The sequence below is a fragment of the Leopardus geoffroyi genome, chromosome C1 (genome assembly GCF_018350155.1).
Source record: "Leopardus geoffroyi isolate Oge1 chromosome C1, O.geoffroyi_Oge1_pat1.0, whole genome shotgun sequence".
Taxonomy (NCBI): Eukaryota; Metazoa; Chordata; class Mammalia; order Carnivora; family Felidae; genus Leopardus; species Leopardus geoffroyi.
Window position 1 is genome coordinate 184,098,758 of NC_059328.1, and position 14,833 is coordinate 184,113,590.

At 37.9% G+C, this 14,833-nt stretch overlaps 1 protein-coding gene across 2 annotated transcripts in view; it reads right to left on the bottom strand.

Moving 5' to 3' along the window:
• Nucleotides 1-1,546: 1,546 nt before the first annotated feature.
• Nucleotides 1,547-14,833, bottom strand: part of RFTN2 (raftlin family member 2) — a 66,712-nt gene continuing 53,425 nt past the window's right edge. For both annotated transcript variants that reach the window (XM_045480629.1, XM_045480628.1), the window contains one exon: nucleotides 1,547-3,096. In XM_045480629.1, the coding sequence (XP_045336585.1) occupies nucleotides 2,877-3,096 (220 nt within the window). In that variant the 3' untranslated portion in view covers nucleotides 1,547-2,876. The remainder of the gene's footprint in view (nucleotides 3,097-14,833) is intronic.

Here is a 14,833-nt window from a genome sequence, read left to right on the forward strand (position 1 = left end):
CACAATAAATTTCACTCTCAAGGTGTGATAAGTTGCACAACAAATATTAGTTAAATGGACGTGCCCTAAATTCTGGTGGTTTGCATTTAGCTAGTTTTCCTACATACCCAGGAGTATATTGATTTAACATGTTTAGTTACAGGCCTTCTCCACTGTTAGCACCTATTCCATTTGAATTCTCACTTGATTAGCCTTTTCATACAAGGATACTCTGGGGCCCTGAGGAGTTGAGAGAAGGAAATCTTTTTTAGCCTGATGCTGAAAGAGCCACAGTCCTTCCAGCCCTGAGAGAATGGTAGTGAGGAATCAGGGTAGTCAGTCAAGGCTAGGAAAATGAGTCCTCAGCTCGTCCAGAATGAAAGAAATGAAAACACATCTGGTACATTTATATTCAAATACATAAACAACCGCTCCTGATAAAAGATTTGGAGTTAGCTGTGATCTGGATTGACTATAGCTCTACCTCCTGCTTTTATGGATGTCTGAAGATTCTTGAAAGCCTGTTAATTTTTCCATTTATTTTATACTGAAGGGAATTGTTGTGGTATTGATAGAGCTGCTCATCAGCTCAGTGGTGATTTTTCTGGTGAGTAGGTGTTAAATATTGCCATGAAAGATAACAGGGTGGCATTCAATCCAAATGGGAAAGCCCTAACAGGTGGTTATTGAGACCTAAGACAGGAGATACTGCACCAAGGAAAATGGCAGAACTTCACACCCACATCTATGATATTGATGTTTTATCATTATAACTTATAGGTATTACAAATTCATATGCCAGGCCTCTAGAATTACATAGTATTATGAAAAGAACCAAATATATAGTTGACAGATAATGATTGGTTGCATCTAACTCCTTAGTCATATAGAGTCCAAGTTTTGTTACTTTTTTTTTTTGTTTTTAAAGAATAGACTCAAAGCTACTTATATATATTTTAAATGCTCTAAAACCTTGGTCATTATTTCATTATAATACAGATTAAAAGCAAACTGTAAAAAAAAAAGATGATTAACACAAATTAAAAAACTTAAAAGTGATTGATAAATTCCTGACTTTTCCTTTAAATTAGAAATATAAATTTCTGTGTTTAATACTTCAAATCCCCTCTATATACTGACAGAATGACATAGGAGTGTCCACCTCTTGTAGACCCTGGCATTGTGAAAACTGACGTTTCTGAGAACACTCCCTGTTTCATAACTCATAACATTGTGTGGGCTGCAGAAGTAATGCTTGTTTCTACCAAAAACTTACCAACCCTTGAATATGGGACTCAGGTTCATCTGACAATTAAAACAAAGAAAACATTTCTGCAAATATTGTTAATAGTCATTTCCAAAGAATACTACTAAGCAAAATCTTCTTAAGTTCCTTTATATTTATCAAGATAATGCTTCTGCATGGTAGAAGTGGGGTAATTCCATGTTAATCTTATCAACAATTCATGGAGATTGTCCTAGTTTAGTTATACATGTAATATGTACCTGTCATATGTATAAAATGTATAATGAGCATTTGTGTTCAAGAAAACGATAGATAACCCAATAACAAATGACATTTTATTATTCAAATGATCTTATAATGTCAACACCAATGCTAATAAAAATATATAATATGCTAAATTCATCAATGGCAAAGTCAGTTGTAATTCCCTCGAAGATTCCCACATTTCCAAGTAAGCTTTTCACAGATAAATGAAGATCCTCTATTATGTAGAATTTTCATCTTTAACTGTTAAAGGCTGGGAAAGGCAAAGCCATCCCTATTAGGAGAGCAAGAAAAGCAGAGATGGAACAGATGGGTCTCCATCACATGGAGCTGTAAGTACCTTTCTGCTCTTCATATTATCTGCAATTTAAAATAAAGAAATTCTTTCTTTCTACCAAGGTTTCTAAATGTTGAGATTGTGGGTTCTTTTCCTATTGAATTTTAAGGGATGCTGCTTTGCTCTATTTCTAAGCTATTGGAAGCAATAAAGTTTAAGCTCAGTGAATCAGTATGGAGTTGGTAACATGGTGACCGTTTCTTTAAAAGCAAAGACATACAGGGGCACCTGGGTAGCTCAGTTGGCTGAATGTCCAACTCTTGATTTCGGCTCAGGTCACAATCCCAGAGTCTTGGGATCGAGCCCCATGTAGGGCTCCATGCTAAGTGTGGAGCCTGTTTAAACTTTTTCTCTCTCCCTCTGCCCCTCTGCCCCTCTGCCCTATTTATATGCTCTTGCTCTCTCTCTCCCAAAAAAAAGACAAACAAAAAGGATTTTTTTTTTGGAAGAATATTTTCACAAACAGGGGCTTGCTTTGTATATACATGTTATAGTTAAAGACAAAATTTGGATTATTGTTATATTCAGGAAATAGGTATTTCATTAATTAGCCCTTTACATGTATGTGAAAGAGAGGGGGATTGAAAGAGAGAGAGATTGCTTTTCAGCTTAAGTAAGATTTTGACTTCCTGAGAACTTTCTAATTAGGTGAAATACTGGCTAATATATTTAGTCTTCTTACCAGGAAATGAATGAAAAGTACATCTTGTACATTCATGAGAAACTGAAGTAGATTATTGGTTAATAACCTAATGAGACATCTGTTTAAACAGATGTTTTAGTTGAGAGAAGTGTAAACATGATTCTAAATTTACAAATACGTTGGTTATTCTTCCTTGTCTGGGAGGTTGAGCCAAAGTTCATGCAGATTAGAGGAAAGCCAGAATCTGGAAAAATTCAAAGTATTACATAAATGCAGATAAAGTAATACAATAAAGTCAGTTGGCAATTATTTTAATAGTTATTTACAGGGCCTTCCATTGCTTTACTTCATTGCTCACATACAAGTGACCTGAGTTACTCCATCTTCCTGGTCAAACTGACCGTCGTCTAATTCCCGTAGGACACTGTCATTGCTGCTGAAGCCAGAGAAGCTGCTGTACTGTGTCGGCCTCCTCTCTCTTGTCCAACACTCTCCAGAAGGAGAGAGGAGGCACTCTGCAGGTGGGTTTCTGCTGTCCATTGGTTGTGATGTGGCTGTGTCCAAACCGATGCTCCTGCTGGTGACTTTGTTCCTGTCTTCACCTTTTGTATGCCGGCTGGCTTTCCTCTGGAACACAAGAGATTGGCAACCAGGAATTAAAAAGTGGGGTGCTTTCCTGTCCTTTTGATCTAGCACATACTGTACTCGGCCTGAAACGTCTCTTCCTTGCTTCTCTTCCAGATCCTGCTCATCTTTAAGGACCAACTGAGAGCCACCCTTCACAGTCTCTCCTCCTCCCAGGTAAGAATGAGCTGCCTCTCTCTTTCACAATCTTTAGTAGCTTCTTGGCACGTCCTTCTCCTCACTGACAGATTGGTTGTGTACATATCTGGGCCCTCAATGATATCTCTGGGAGAGAGAAACCTGTTGAGATCATACTTTGGGGGAACAAAGTAGGGTAGAAATACACTGAAGGTTCTATTTTTCTTCTTGGTGTTAGTTGCGATACAGACAGCAGGAAAAGTGCTTCATTGGCCACCTCATACCCATTTCACACAGGAATAGGCTGCAAAGAAGAGTCACAAATAATTCTGATCATGCTTACACTGAAAGAATGCCTGGAGCGTCTTCCTAGGTCAAGCAGACCACTCTCTCTGTCCTGGTTCAAACTACTTCTGCCTGACATGGTAGGAATACTCAGCAACCAGACCACCTTAAGCTGCAGATGCTTCTGCTGTGAAATATTTACTGAGGGCTGACAATGTCCTTGGTGCAGTTCAGAGTAAAGAGGACATGGTCTTTGCCAAGGTAATAAGTCAAAATAAGATATCTAAGCCAATAAAAGGAAATCTCAAGAAGAAAACTGTAGCAACTCAACAGGTAGATGTTCAGACTCCTGATGAGATTTCCTTACCAGGATGTCTTTAATACTGATAACATGACATATTAGAATGTGATCATTTACTCTTAGGAACAAAAATCTGAACAAGGATAAACAAAAAAGAGATAAAATTTAAAAAGATAAAAAAGCACACTAATTTCCCAATTTACACAGAGTTTATTATTTGGAAGTTCATTTATATGTTAGATGGAAATTAGGACTTCATTTTCCTAAATGCAACAGCTATAATTATAAAACTTAGGGAAAAAATATAGAAGTCAGTTGCCCATGCCCAGGCTAGTCTTATAAAAGTTTATTAACTCAGAAGTTAGTTGAACTGTAATATATAAAATACAGAGGTATATTCTACTGACTTTCATGGCAAATATACAAAGCAAACAAACAGGTTTACTAAATCAGATTTAATGTGCTACCATGGAATGCAACCACGGTCTATGACATTGTTTGTATAGGAACATTGCAGTCCTCAGCATGTTGCATAGAAAGGTGTATGTTGGCAGCTCTTTTTCTTGTCTGAGTTACTGGAGTCCTTGGGCAAGTTTAAGTTTATGGGTCCTGCCTCAACAAGAGCTTTCATGGTCCCAAGTCAGAGATAGTTGTGGTGGTGACATTTCCATTGGCCCCCTTGTATTCATCAGATGCAAATATCAGATCTCAAATCCTTTTCTTTTTATTGTTATTCACTAGAAGCATTAAATTTATTTTTTATTTTTTTAACATTTATTTATTTTTGAGAGAGAGAGAGCGCGCGCACGCGCGCATGAGTGGGGGAGGGGCAGAGAACGAGGGAGACACAGAATCTGAAGCAGGCTCCAGGCTCTGAACTGTCAGCACGGAGCCCGAAGTGGGGTTCCAACCCATGAACTGCGAGATCATGACCTGAGCTGAAGTCAGACGCTTAACCGACTGAGCCACCCAGGCGCCCCAGTAGTATTAAATTTAATACAAGCATTGGAACCTGACAGATCTACTCTTCAGGTACTGGATTTGAGAATGGCACATTTTCTCTGGCATTGGGACACTCATCAGTGAGGAGATAGCCTTTTGGCTGCAAGAGGGGCTGACGGGTACTGCCAGACTGGGCTCCTTTCTCAAGCCTGGCTACTGGCTCTTTCCCACATGTATGAAGAATTCATTCATTCTTGAATGACCTCTCAATGCTGACTGAAAGAAAATAGGAAGGCAGGGGTGCCTGGGAGCATTTGGCTGCCTGGATCTTTCCTTCTTCACCAATGCCAGGGCCAAAAGTAAATTTTGCAATAAATTCCTTATTGCATGCCAGCCAATAGAGGCCAACTCTCACATACTCAGTGAGAATTTACTTTAAAAAAAATTTTTTTTAATGTTTATTTATTTTTTTTATCTAAAAAAAAATTTTTTTTTAACGTTTATTTATTTTTGAGACAGAGAGAGACAGAGCATGAACAGGGGAGGGGCAGAGAGAGAGGGAGACAGAGAATCGGAAGCAGGCTCCAGGCTCTGAGCCGTCAGCCCAGCGCCCGACGCGGGGCTCGAACTCAACGGAGTGCAAGATCGTGACCTGAGCCGAAGTCGGACGCTCAACCGACTGAGCCACCCAGGCGCCCCTAATGTTTATTTATTTTTGAGAGAGAGAGAGAGACAGACAGACAGAGCATGAGCAGGGAAGCAACAGAGACAAAGGGAGACACAGAATCCAAAGCAGGCTTAAGGCTCCAAGCTGTCAGCACAGAGCCTGACACGGGGCTCGAAATCATGAACCGTGAGATCATGACCGGAGCCAAAGTGGGACACCCAAGCGACTGAGCCACCCAGGTGCCCCACAGTGAGAATTTTCCTAATAAAATGTGGGTATTATTCTGAATAATAAGATATTCTTGGTAATTCACTTATAGATAAGTATCAATAAGTAAACAGCCACCAAATGTAAATTTCACATATTAAAAGATAACACAATACCTCCCAACTCTAGGTTGCTAGGTAACTCTAAAAAAGATTTCAGAACAAACACTTTTATTTTCTTTTTTTACCACATGACTCTTAATAAATACATCTTCAGCAATGATATTGCCTCCCCTACTCTACTCTCACTCCACATGAAGGAATAGCTTTTACAGCAGATCAAATTGCAATGTTCTTCTAACGTAGAGTGTAGGAGTCTGAAGCTCAACCAGTCCTGAGAGGTCATCTGCTTTAACCCCTCATTCTATGGAGGTAGGACCCAGGCCAAGAAGGAAGATAGGATTTGTCCAAGGTTAGGGAGTTTCTGGCCTTGAACTGGAGCCCAAGGATCCTATTTCATTCCCTTCACACTACATTATCCACAGCTACAAATTTATGAGTAGACTTAATGGTCAAAGATGTGTGTGTTTTCCAAATAAAATTTTCCTTCAGTTACAAAAATAATACATGTTCAGTGTAGAAAACTTGGCAAAAACAAAGAAAAAAGCACAACCTACCCACAATCCTATCTTGCAGAGGTACCACTGTTAAAATCTGGTGTATTTTACTATTTCTTTCTCTAAATATGTATGTATTTGCTTATGTCCACATAAATGTATACAGCTCGCTTTTCTACTTAGCACTGTATTTTGAATATTTCTCTAAATCAATAAGGAGAAATTTTCCACGCTACATTGCCAGGCTTATTCATATATCTTCTCACTTTTCTCTGATATTTTCACTATAAAATTGGAGGAAATTATACAAAGATCTGGATGCAAATGTCATCCTTGATAATGTCATCCTTGATAAAATCCATTAACTTTTGAGAATCATTCTCATTTGCTAAAAATGGGTGATTCATTTCAAATATATGAGACCCAGTGACAAGTCAGTTGATTTTAGAGTATCCTGCCATTCTGGCTTCCATTTTTCACTGTCAGTGTCTTAAAAACAAAAACAAAAGAATGAAGTCAGAATTACACCAGTAATCATAAGACATGGTCAGTGTTGTGATGAACAGGGTAGAAGAAGAGCTAAAAGAATATGGTTTAGAAATAAAAACAAGGAGTGGACATTCAGGACTTCTCTTCCTTGTATGTCTCAGGCTTGGGAGAAGATCTCCCATACCTTGTCTCTGTATGTCTCAAGCTGAAGTGTAGCTCTAGTACCATTTGGAAGAGTTAGAGAAACATGCAGAGACACTACCCCAGCTTGCTCACAGAATTTGTTCCTGGGTCATTCCAGCCTGAGGTTGTCAGAATCATTCAAAACTGGTAAGGAAAGGGGTAGTGGACAACTACCTTTCCAGTCAGTTTTCCTATCCAACTTCTTCTCTGCCGTAGTGTGGGCACATGACCCAATCAGATCCAATCAGAGTCCTTCTCTGGGATTGCTATATGGACTCTAGGATAAAGAAGCTTTCTTTTTGATGAAGTGGCCACACTCACCTCATTAGAAGCCCTCTGCACATATGCACCTAGAAGCTGAAATAAACAGATGAAAGAGAACACCCTGGTAATGTGGAATCTCTGGTGTCAGTGCCTGAGGGCTTGGTTCTTATAGCTCTTTATTGATGTTGTAAGCTATGCTGGTATCCTTTCCACCTAGAAGCTAGTAAATTCCCTTATATACACACAGGCTAATCTGAGCAGGGTTTCTGTCCCTTACATTCCCAGGGACACCAATAGATAAGAACACAGGTGGCCTAGAAGAGAGCTGTTCTCCAGCCTGAACATTGTCCTGTGGCAACAGGGACCACTCTTTCTCTTCTGCTCACACCAGGAAAAAAACCCATTTACTTTAAGTGGAAAGCATTCCCTAGATGAAGAACCTCATTAATGATAAAAGCAAAATGCTTTCATCTTGATTTTTGCATAATTTTCTTTGAGATACTCGATGCCCTCTATTTACACTAGCGCTTGATTTGATTTCACATGGATTTCAATCAAGGATACTGACAGCTAATGAATTAAGTATGACCCTTATGGTTTTCAAATAATTTCAAATCAACTTCAAATGACTGAAAAAGTAAGAACTAAGTTTAATAATTGTCTCACTGTAAGGTAAAAAAAGAAGTTAATGTGTACATTAATATTTCTTAGTATTCATATATGATTTTATTGTAGCTACCTTGGAAAAGATCTGATTTAGAACATTTTTCTGGCTGCTGCTCCTTCACTTCTTGGTTTGTGTTAGAGAACTGATTCAACAGATGTATCCAAGAAGTCTTTACCTCTTGAAATCATTCATTTTGAGATATATTTAAAGATAAGAATATTATTTGAATATTATTTTGCTCTCAAGAAGAAAAATAAATTAAAATGGAAACCATTAAAATTAAACTCCTGTCTCCCCAGGATCTATTCTCTCCATTTTTCTTTTAATAACAGAACTCCTCCCGGCAGTGCCTTGCAGTTTTGAGCTGGCCATGTGCTATTTCACCATGGTACCAACTCCCGGTTTCCCGGATTACATTTCCCAGTCTCCCTTGCAGATACCTGTGGTGACATAAATAAGTTCAGGTCAATAGGATGTGAGAAGAAATACGTGACTTGGGGGTCAGTGCCTTAGAAGCATGCCTGGGACTCCTCTTTCCTGCTTCTTGCAGGCTGAACACAGCAACAACTGTGGCAGCACCCCTGGGTCCAGAGGCAGAAGCCAAATGTGGAGGGCGGCAGAGCTGACCCTGTCATGAAGCAGAGCCTCGCCCCACCCTAGAGGACCTGCTCAGCTTCAGACTATGATGACAGAGAGACACTCTGTTGTGTTTAAATCATTCCTTATGGGTCTTTTTTTGGTATAGCATCTTAGTAACTAGTTACCAATTAATAATGAATGAATAAGTTGTTGGGTGACTAATGCTTTTCAGCTTAATTTTCCCCAATTTTCATATTAAGAAAAATTTCAAGTATACAGAAAGTTTAAAGGACAGTACAACAAACACCATATACTCACTACCTAATTCTAAACTTGTTGATATTGTGCTATATTTCTCATATATACATATGTTTTTTAGAACATCAAAAAACATTCCCGGGGCACCTAGATGGCTCAGTTGGTTGAGCGTCCTACTCTTGATTTGTGCTCAGGTCATGATTCCAGGGTTGTGGGATCAAGCCGCTCATTGGGCTCTATGCTAAGTGTGGACCCTTCTTAAGATTCTCTCTCTCTCTCTCTCTCTCTCTCTCTCTCTCTCTCTGTCTCTCTCTCTGCTCCTGGGTGGCTCAGTAGGTTAAGCGTCTGACTTCGGCTCAGGTCATGATTTCACAGTCCGTGAGTTCAAGCCCCGCATTAGACTCTGTGCTGACAGCTCAGGGAGCCTGCTTCAGATTCTGTGTCTCCCTCTCTCTCTGCCCCTCCCCTGCTCATGCTCTGTCTCTTTCTGTCTCAAAAATAAATAAAAACATTAAAAAAAATTAAAAAGATTCTCTCTCTCTCTCCCTCTGCCCCTCCCTCTCTCTCTCTCTAAAATAATAAAAAAAAAAGTTAAAAAAGAATTCCTGCATACTAGCTGAAAGCAATTTTTAGCTGGAGAAAGTGGAGGGTCGTTAGGCATTTCTAGATTGTTCTTCAATTTCTCCATAGAGTTAGTAGTGATTAATCATCTAGTATTGAAAGAAAAACATTCCTACTGAAAACAAAAGCAACATTTCACTTCTCATGAGAAGGCAATGTGGCAAGCCCACTACATGTTTTCTCACTGAATCCTCCTCACAATCCTGTGGTAAGTACCAATGTTGTCCATCTTTTACGGATGAGGACACGGAGGCTTGCAGATTGTGACACACACACCCACACACACACACACACACACACACACACACACTATCCCCTGGCATCCTTTTCATGTTTTGTTTTCTGCTCCTAAGAACACCACAGAATGGAAACTCTATTCTGAATTAGTGGAAACCAAATACTTTTAAATGACCTTTGTTTCTTTTAAATAATTATCAAAGGGAAGTGGGCTGAAGAATTTAACTGAAATAGAAACGTTTAGGTAAAAAAAAAAATCAATGAATTTTGAGTATTCAAAAGAAACAAAAAAGTTAAGAAAAATATTTTGGAAGAAAAGTTGGGAACATTTTAATAGATGGAGGTAAAATCCTGGTTGGAGTCTTTTATTCTACTGAATGTAAAATAATTGAATTTATTTAGAGGCCTCTCTCCAAAATAAAGAAAAATACAAATAGATGAAAGGAACAAGACAGAAAGACCTTGGTTTATCATCCTGTGTAGCCTTACTTCATAAGAATTTCATTACCCAAGGACAGTCTTTAATGAAGGACAAAGACGTAAAAAATTTAGTCTGTGTGATTTATAAAGCAATCTTTTAATTTTTAAATTATTATATACTAGGGGTGCCTGCGTGGCTCAGTCGGTTAAGCATCCGACTTCGGCTCAGGTCGTGATCTCGCGGTCCGTGAGTTCAAGCCCCGCGTTGGGCTCTGTGCTGACAGCTCAGAACCTGAAGCCTGCTTCTGATTCTATGTCTCCCTCTCTCTCTGACCCTCCCTCCATTCATGCTCTGTCTCTCTCTGTCTCAAAAATAAACGTTAAAAAAAATAAAAAAAATTATTATATACTAAAAGTGTATAGTTCTATAAATTTCAACACTTATGTATAGTTTTGTGTAACTATAATAGGACATGTAACAGTCATTACCTCCTGCAAACTCCCTGTGTGATCCCTTTATCACTTCCCTTCCCCAAATCCCTAATTCCTAGCAACCACTGACCTGTTCTCCACATTATATCATTATCTCTTTGAGACTATCATATAAATGGAATATTTTTTATTTCTAAATTGCAATATGATTAACATACAGAGCTATGTTAATTTCAGGTGTACAAACAGTGATTCAGCAATTGTATACATTACTCAGTGCTCAGCATGATAAGTGTACTCTTTTTTTAAATATGAAATTTATTGTCAAATTGGTTTCCATACAACACCCAGTGCTCATCCCAACAGGTGCCCTCCCCAACACCCACCACCCACCCTCGCCTCCCTTGATAAGCGTACTCTTAACCCCCATCATCTATTTCATCCATCCCCCTTCCCCCAGCCTCTCTTCTGCTAACCACCGGTTTGTTCTCTATATATAGGAGCCTGTTTTTTTGTTTGTCTCTTTTTTTCTTTGTTCATTTGTTTTGTTTTTAAAATTCTACTTATGAGTGAAATCATATAGCATTTGTCTTTCTCAGACTTATTTCACTTAGCATCATACTGTCAAGATCTATCCATGTTGTTGCTAATGGCAAGACTTTGTTCTTTTTTATGACTGAGTAATACTCCATTGTATGTATATTCCACACCTTCTCTCTCTATTCATCTATTGATGGAAACTTAGGTTGCTTCCATATCTTGGCTATGGTAAACAATGCTGCAATAGATATAGGGGTACATATCTCCTTTTGAATTAGTGTTTTCATATTTGTGGGGTAAATGCCCAGAAGTGGAATTACTGGATCATAATGGTATTTCTATTTTTAAGTTTTTGAGGAACTTCCATACAGTTTTCCACAGAGGCTGCACCAATTTATACTCCCACCAATAGTGCACAAGGATTCCTTATTCTTCACATCCTTGCCAATACTTGTTATTTCTTATCTTTTTTTATATTAGCTATTCTGACTGGTATGAGGCGATCTCTCACTGTGGCTTTGATTGCATTTCCCTGATGATGAGTGATGTTGAGCATCTTTCCATGTGTGTGTGGGACATCTGTATGCTTCTTTGGAGAAATGTCAGTCTTCTGCCCATTTTTAATTGGATTATTTGTTTTTGTGAGTGTGTTAAGTTGTGTAGGTTTTTTATATATTTTTTGCAAATATCTCCTCCAATTCAGTAGGTTACCTTTTTTTTTTTTTTTTTTTTTTTTTTGGTAAATTTTTCAGTCTGTAACCTTTTGAAACTGACTTCTTTTAATCAGCATGCTTTTGCAATTAATTCAACTCCTTGTGTATATAATTATTTCATTCCTTTTTATTTCTGAGTAGTATTTTATTGTATGAATGTACCATAGTTGTTTAGCCATTCACCTGTTGAAGACACTTGAATTGTTTCCAGTTTTTGGAGATTATGAATAGAACTGACATAAACATTTCTGTTCCATTTATATTTCAATTTCTATTTCTCTAGGGTGAATACCCAAGAGTGGTTTTGCTGGGTCATATTGTAAGTGTGTGTTTAACCTCAAAAGCAGTTTCCAATTGTTTTTCCAGAGTGGTTGTATCATTCTGCATTCCTACTAGCTTTGTTTGAATGTTCCAATTGCCCTTCTCCTTTGCTAGTTCTTGGTATTGTCAGTATTTTTTATTTTAGTCATTCTCAATGGTGCAGAGTAGTATCTCATTATGGTTTTCATTGCATTTCCCTAATGGCTAATGATTTAAATGACTTTTTAAATGCTTATTTCTCATCTACATCCTTGTTGGTGAGGTGTCCAAGTCTCTACGCTATTTTTTAGAGTTGTTTGTTCAGTTTTTAGAGTTCTTGGTACATTCAAGATACAAGTTCTCTGTCATATATGTGATTTCAAGGTTTTTTTTTCTCCTAATCCATGGTTTGCCTTTTCACTTTCTTAAGAAATTCTCAAGCTATCTGGAAAATTGATTAAAACATATCTGTGAAACAAAAAACCAAATTCTAAAAGTAAAGGTCTTAAACTCAAAATGGATTAAAGACCTAAATGTAGGACCTGAAACCATACAAACTTCTAAAAGAAAACATAGGCAGTCATCTCTTGGACGTTGATCTTAACAACATTTTCCTGGATATGTCTCATCAAGCAAGGATAACAAAAGCAAAAATAAACTATTGGGATTACATCAAACTAGAAAGTTTTAGCACAGCAAAGGAAATCATCGACAAAATGAAAAGGCAACCTACTTAGAGGGAGAAGATATTTACAAATGATATATAGGATAAGAAGTTAACATCTAAAATATATAAAGAATGCATACAACTCAACACCAAAAAAAAAAAAAATAAAATAAATAAAAGTGTGATTAAAAAATGGGCAGAGGACCTGAACAGACATTTCTCCAAAGAAGATATATAGATGTCCAACACACACATAAAAAGATGGCTCAACATTCACCATCAGGGAAGTAGAACTCAAAGCCACACACCAGTCAAATTGGCAAGGATGTGGAGAATAAGGAATCCTTGTGCATTGTTGGTAGGAGTGTAAATTGGTGTAGCCACTGTGGAAGACTGTATGGAGGTTCTTCAAAAACTTAAAAATAGAAATACCATTATGATCCAGTAATTCCATTTCTGGGCATTTACCCCACAAATATGAAAACACTAATTCAAAAAGAGATATGTACCCCTATGTCTATTGCAGCATTATTTACAATAGCCACGGTATGGAAGCAACCCAAGCATCCACTGATAAATGAATAGATAAGGAAGGTGTGGTATACACACACAATGGAATATTGCTTGGCCATAAAAAAGAACAAAGTCTTGCCATTAGCAACAACATGGATAGATGTAGAGAGTATAACGCTAAGTAAGATAAGTCAAAGACAATACCATATGATTTCACTTATATGTGGAATCTAAAAAACAAAACAAACAAAAAATTTAAAACACAGAGAATAATAAATACAGAAAGCAAATTGGTGGTTGACAGTGAGAAAGGGGTGGAAGGACGGGCAAAATAGGTGAAGGCGATTAAGGTATAAACTCCAGCTATAAAGTAAGTAAGTCATGAAGATGAAAAGTACAACATAGGAAAGAGAGTCAATAACATTGTAATAATGTTGTATGGTGACAGATGGTAACTACACTTATGGTGGTAATCACTGCATAATGTATAGAATTGCTGAAACGCTAAGTCGTGCACCTGAAACTAATATAACCTATGTCAACTATACGTCAATATTAAAAATAAAATAATAAATAAAAGCTAAAATTAAGAATGAAAAAAAGTATCTTCAGAGGTCAAGACAGAGAAGATTGCACAGGTGTGTTGCAATATTAGGCACACCCACTTCCAAAAAACTTTTCCTTTACCCTCTTATTTCAGTACCTGAGGCCTACAAATTAAACTAACAAAAGATAGATTAACAGGAGAAAAGATTTATTTTGGATGTACATGGGGCTTCACAGAGAAAAAGTGAAAACCCAAAGAGACAGTTAGACTGAAAGCTTATACATGATTTCAACAAACGATGATAGATTGTGGAGAAGTGACTAGACAAAGGAACAGGGTTTTGAGCTTCTATGGGCAGCAAATTGTGGAAAGGTAAGTATATGGGGAACCTAAGGGAAGATCAAGGTTATTTTAGTAAGATTTATTTATGTAGACCCAAGTCAGTGCTGTCTCCAGTGAGGAATCATCTCTAGTGATTAGGAGTCTTCTCCTATTCCTGGTATAGGAGAGGAGGACAACTTTACAAGTGGAAATTTATGTTACCTTTTTTTAAAAAAGATTTTATTTTTAAGTAATCTCTACACCCAATGTGGGGGTTGAAATAACAATACAAGAGTCACCTGCTCTACCGACTGAGCCAGCCAGGTACCCTTACGTTAACTTTAAAAAGGGAAATTTATGCCCTGTTTTTATGAGAAAGGGAGAGGGTAGAAAGTTACTCCTATGTCTGTTTCTTAATTACCTTCAGCTCAAAATAATCCTTTGCCAAAGTGGCAAATTTGGGGGTAACATATTTTGATCCCCTTTGGAACTGTCTCATGTCACCCGTTACTGGCACATTTCCTTTGTTATGTTGTTTTGGAGACTATTTCCATATCGTGTCCACATTTCCTCATCTGTATTCACCATTTAGAATTACAACGTGAGTTTAAGGATTAAATGCTTCCATAGAACATTTGGTTAATAAAGCATTGGGACACCTGGGACTCAGTTGGTTAAGTGTCTGATTCTTGATTTTGGCTCAGGTCATGCTCTCACGTTCGTGGGACTGAGCCCAGTGTTGGGCTCCACACCACCGCTTGGGATTCTCTCTCTCTGCCCCTCCTCCGCTCGAGCCCAACTTTGAGTGTGTGCACTCTCTCTCTCTCTCAAAA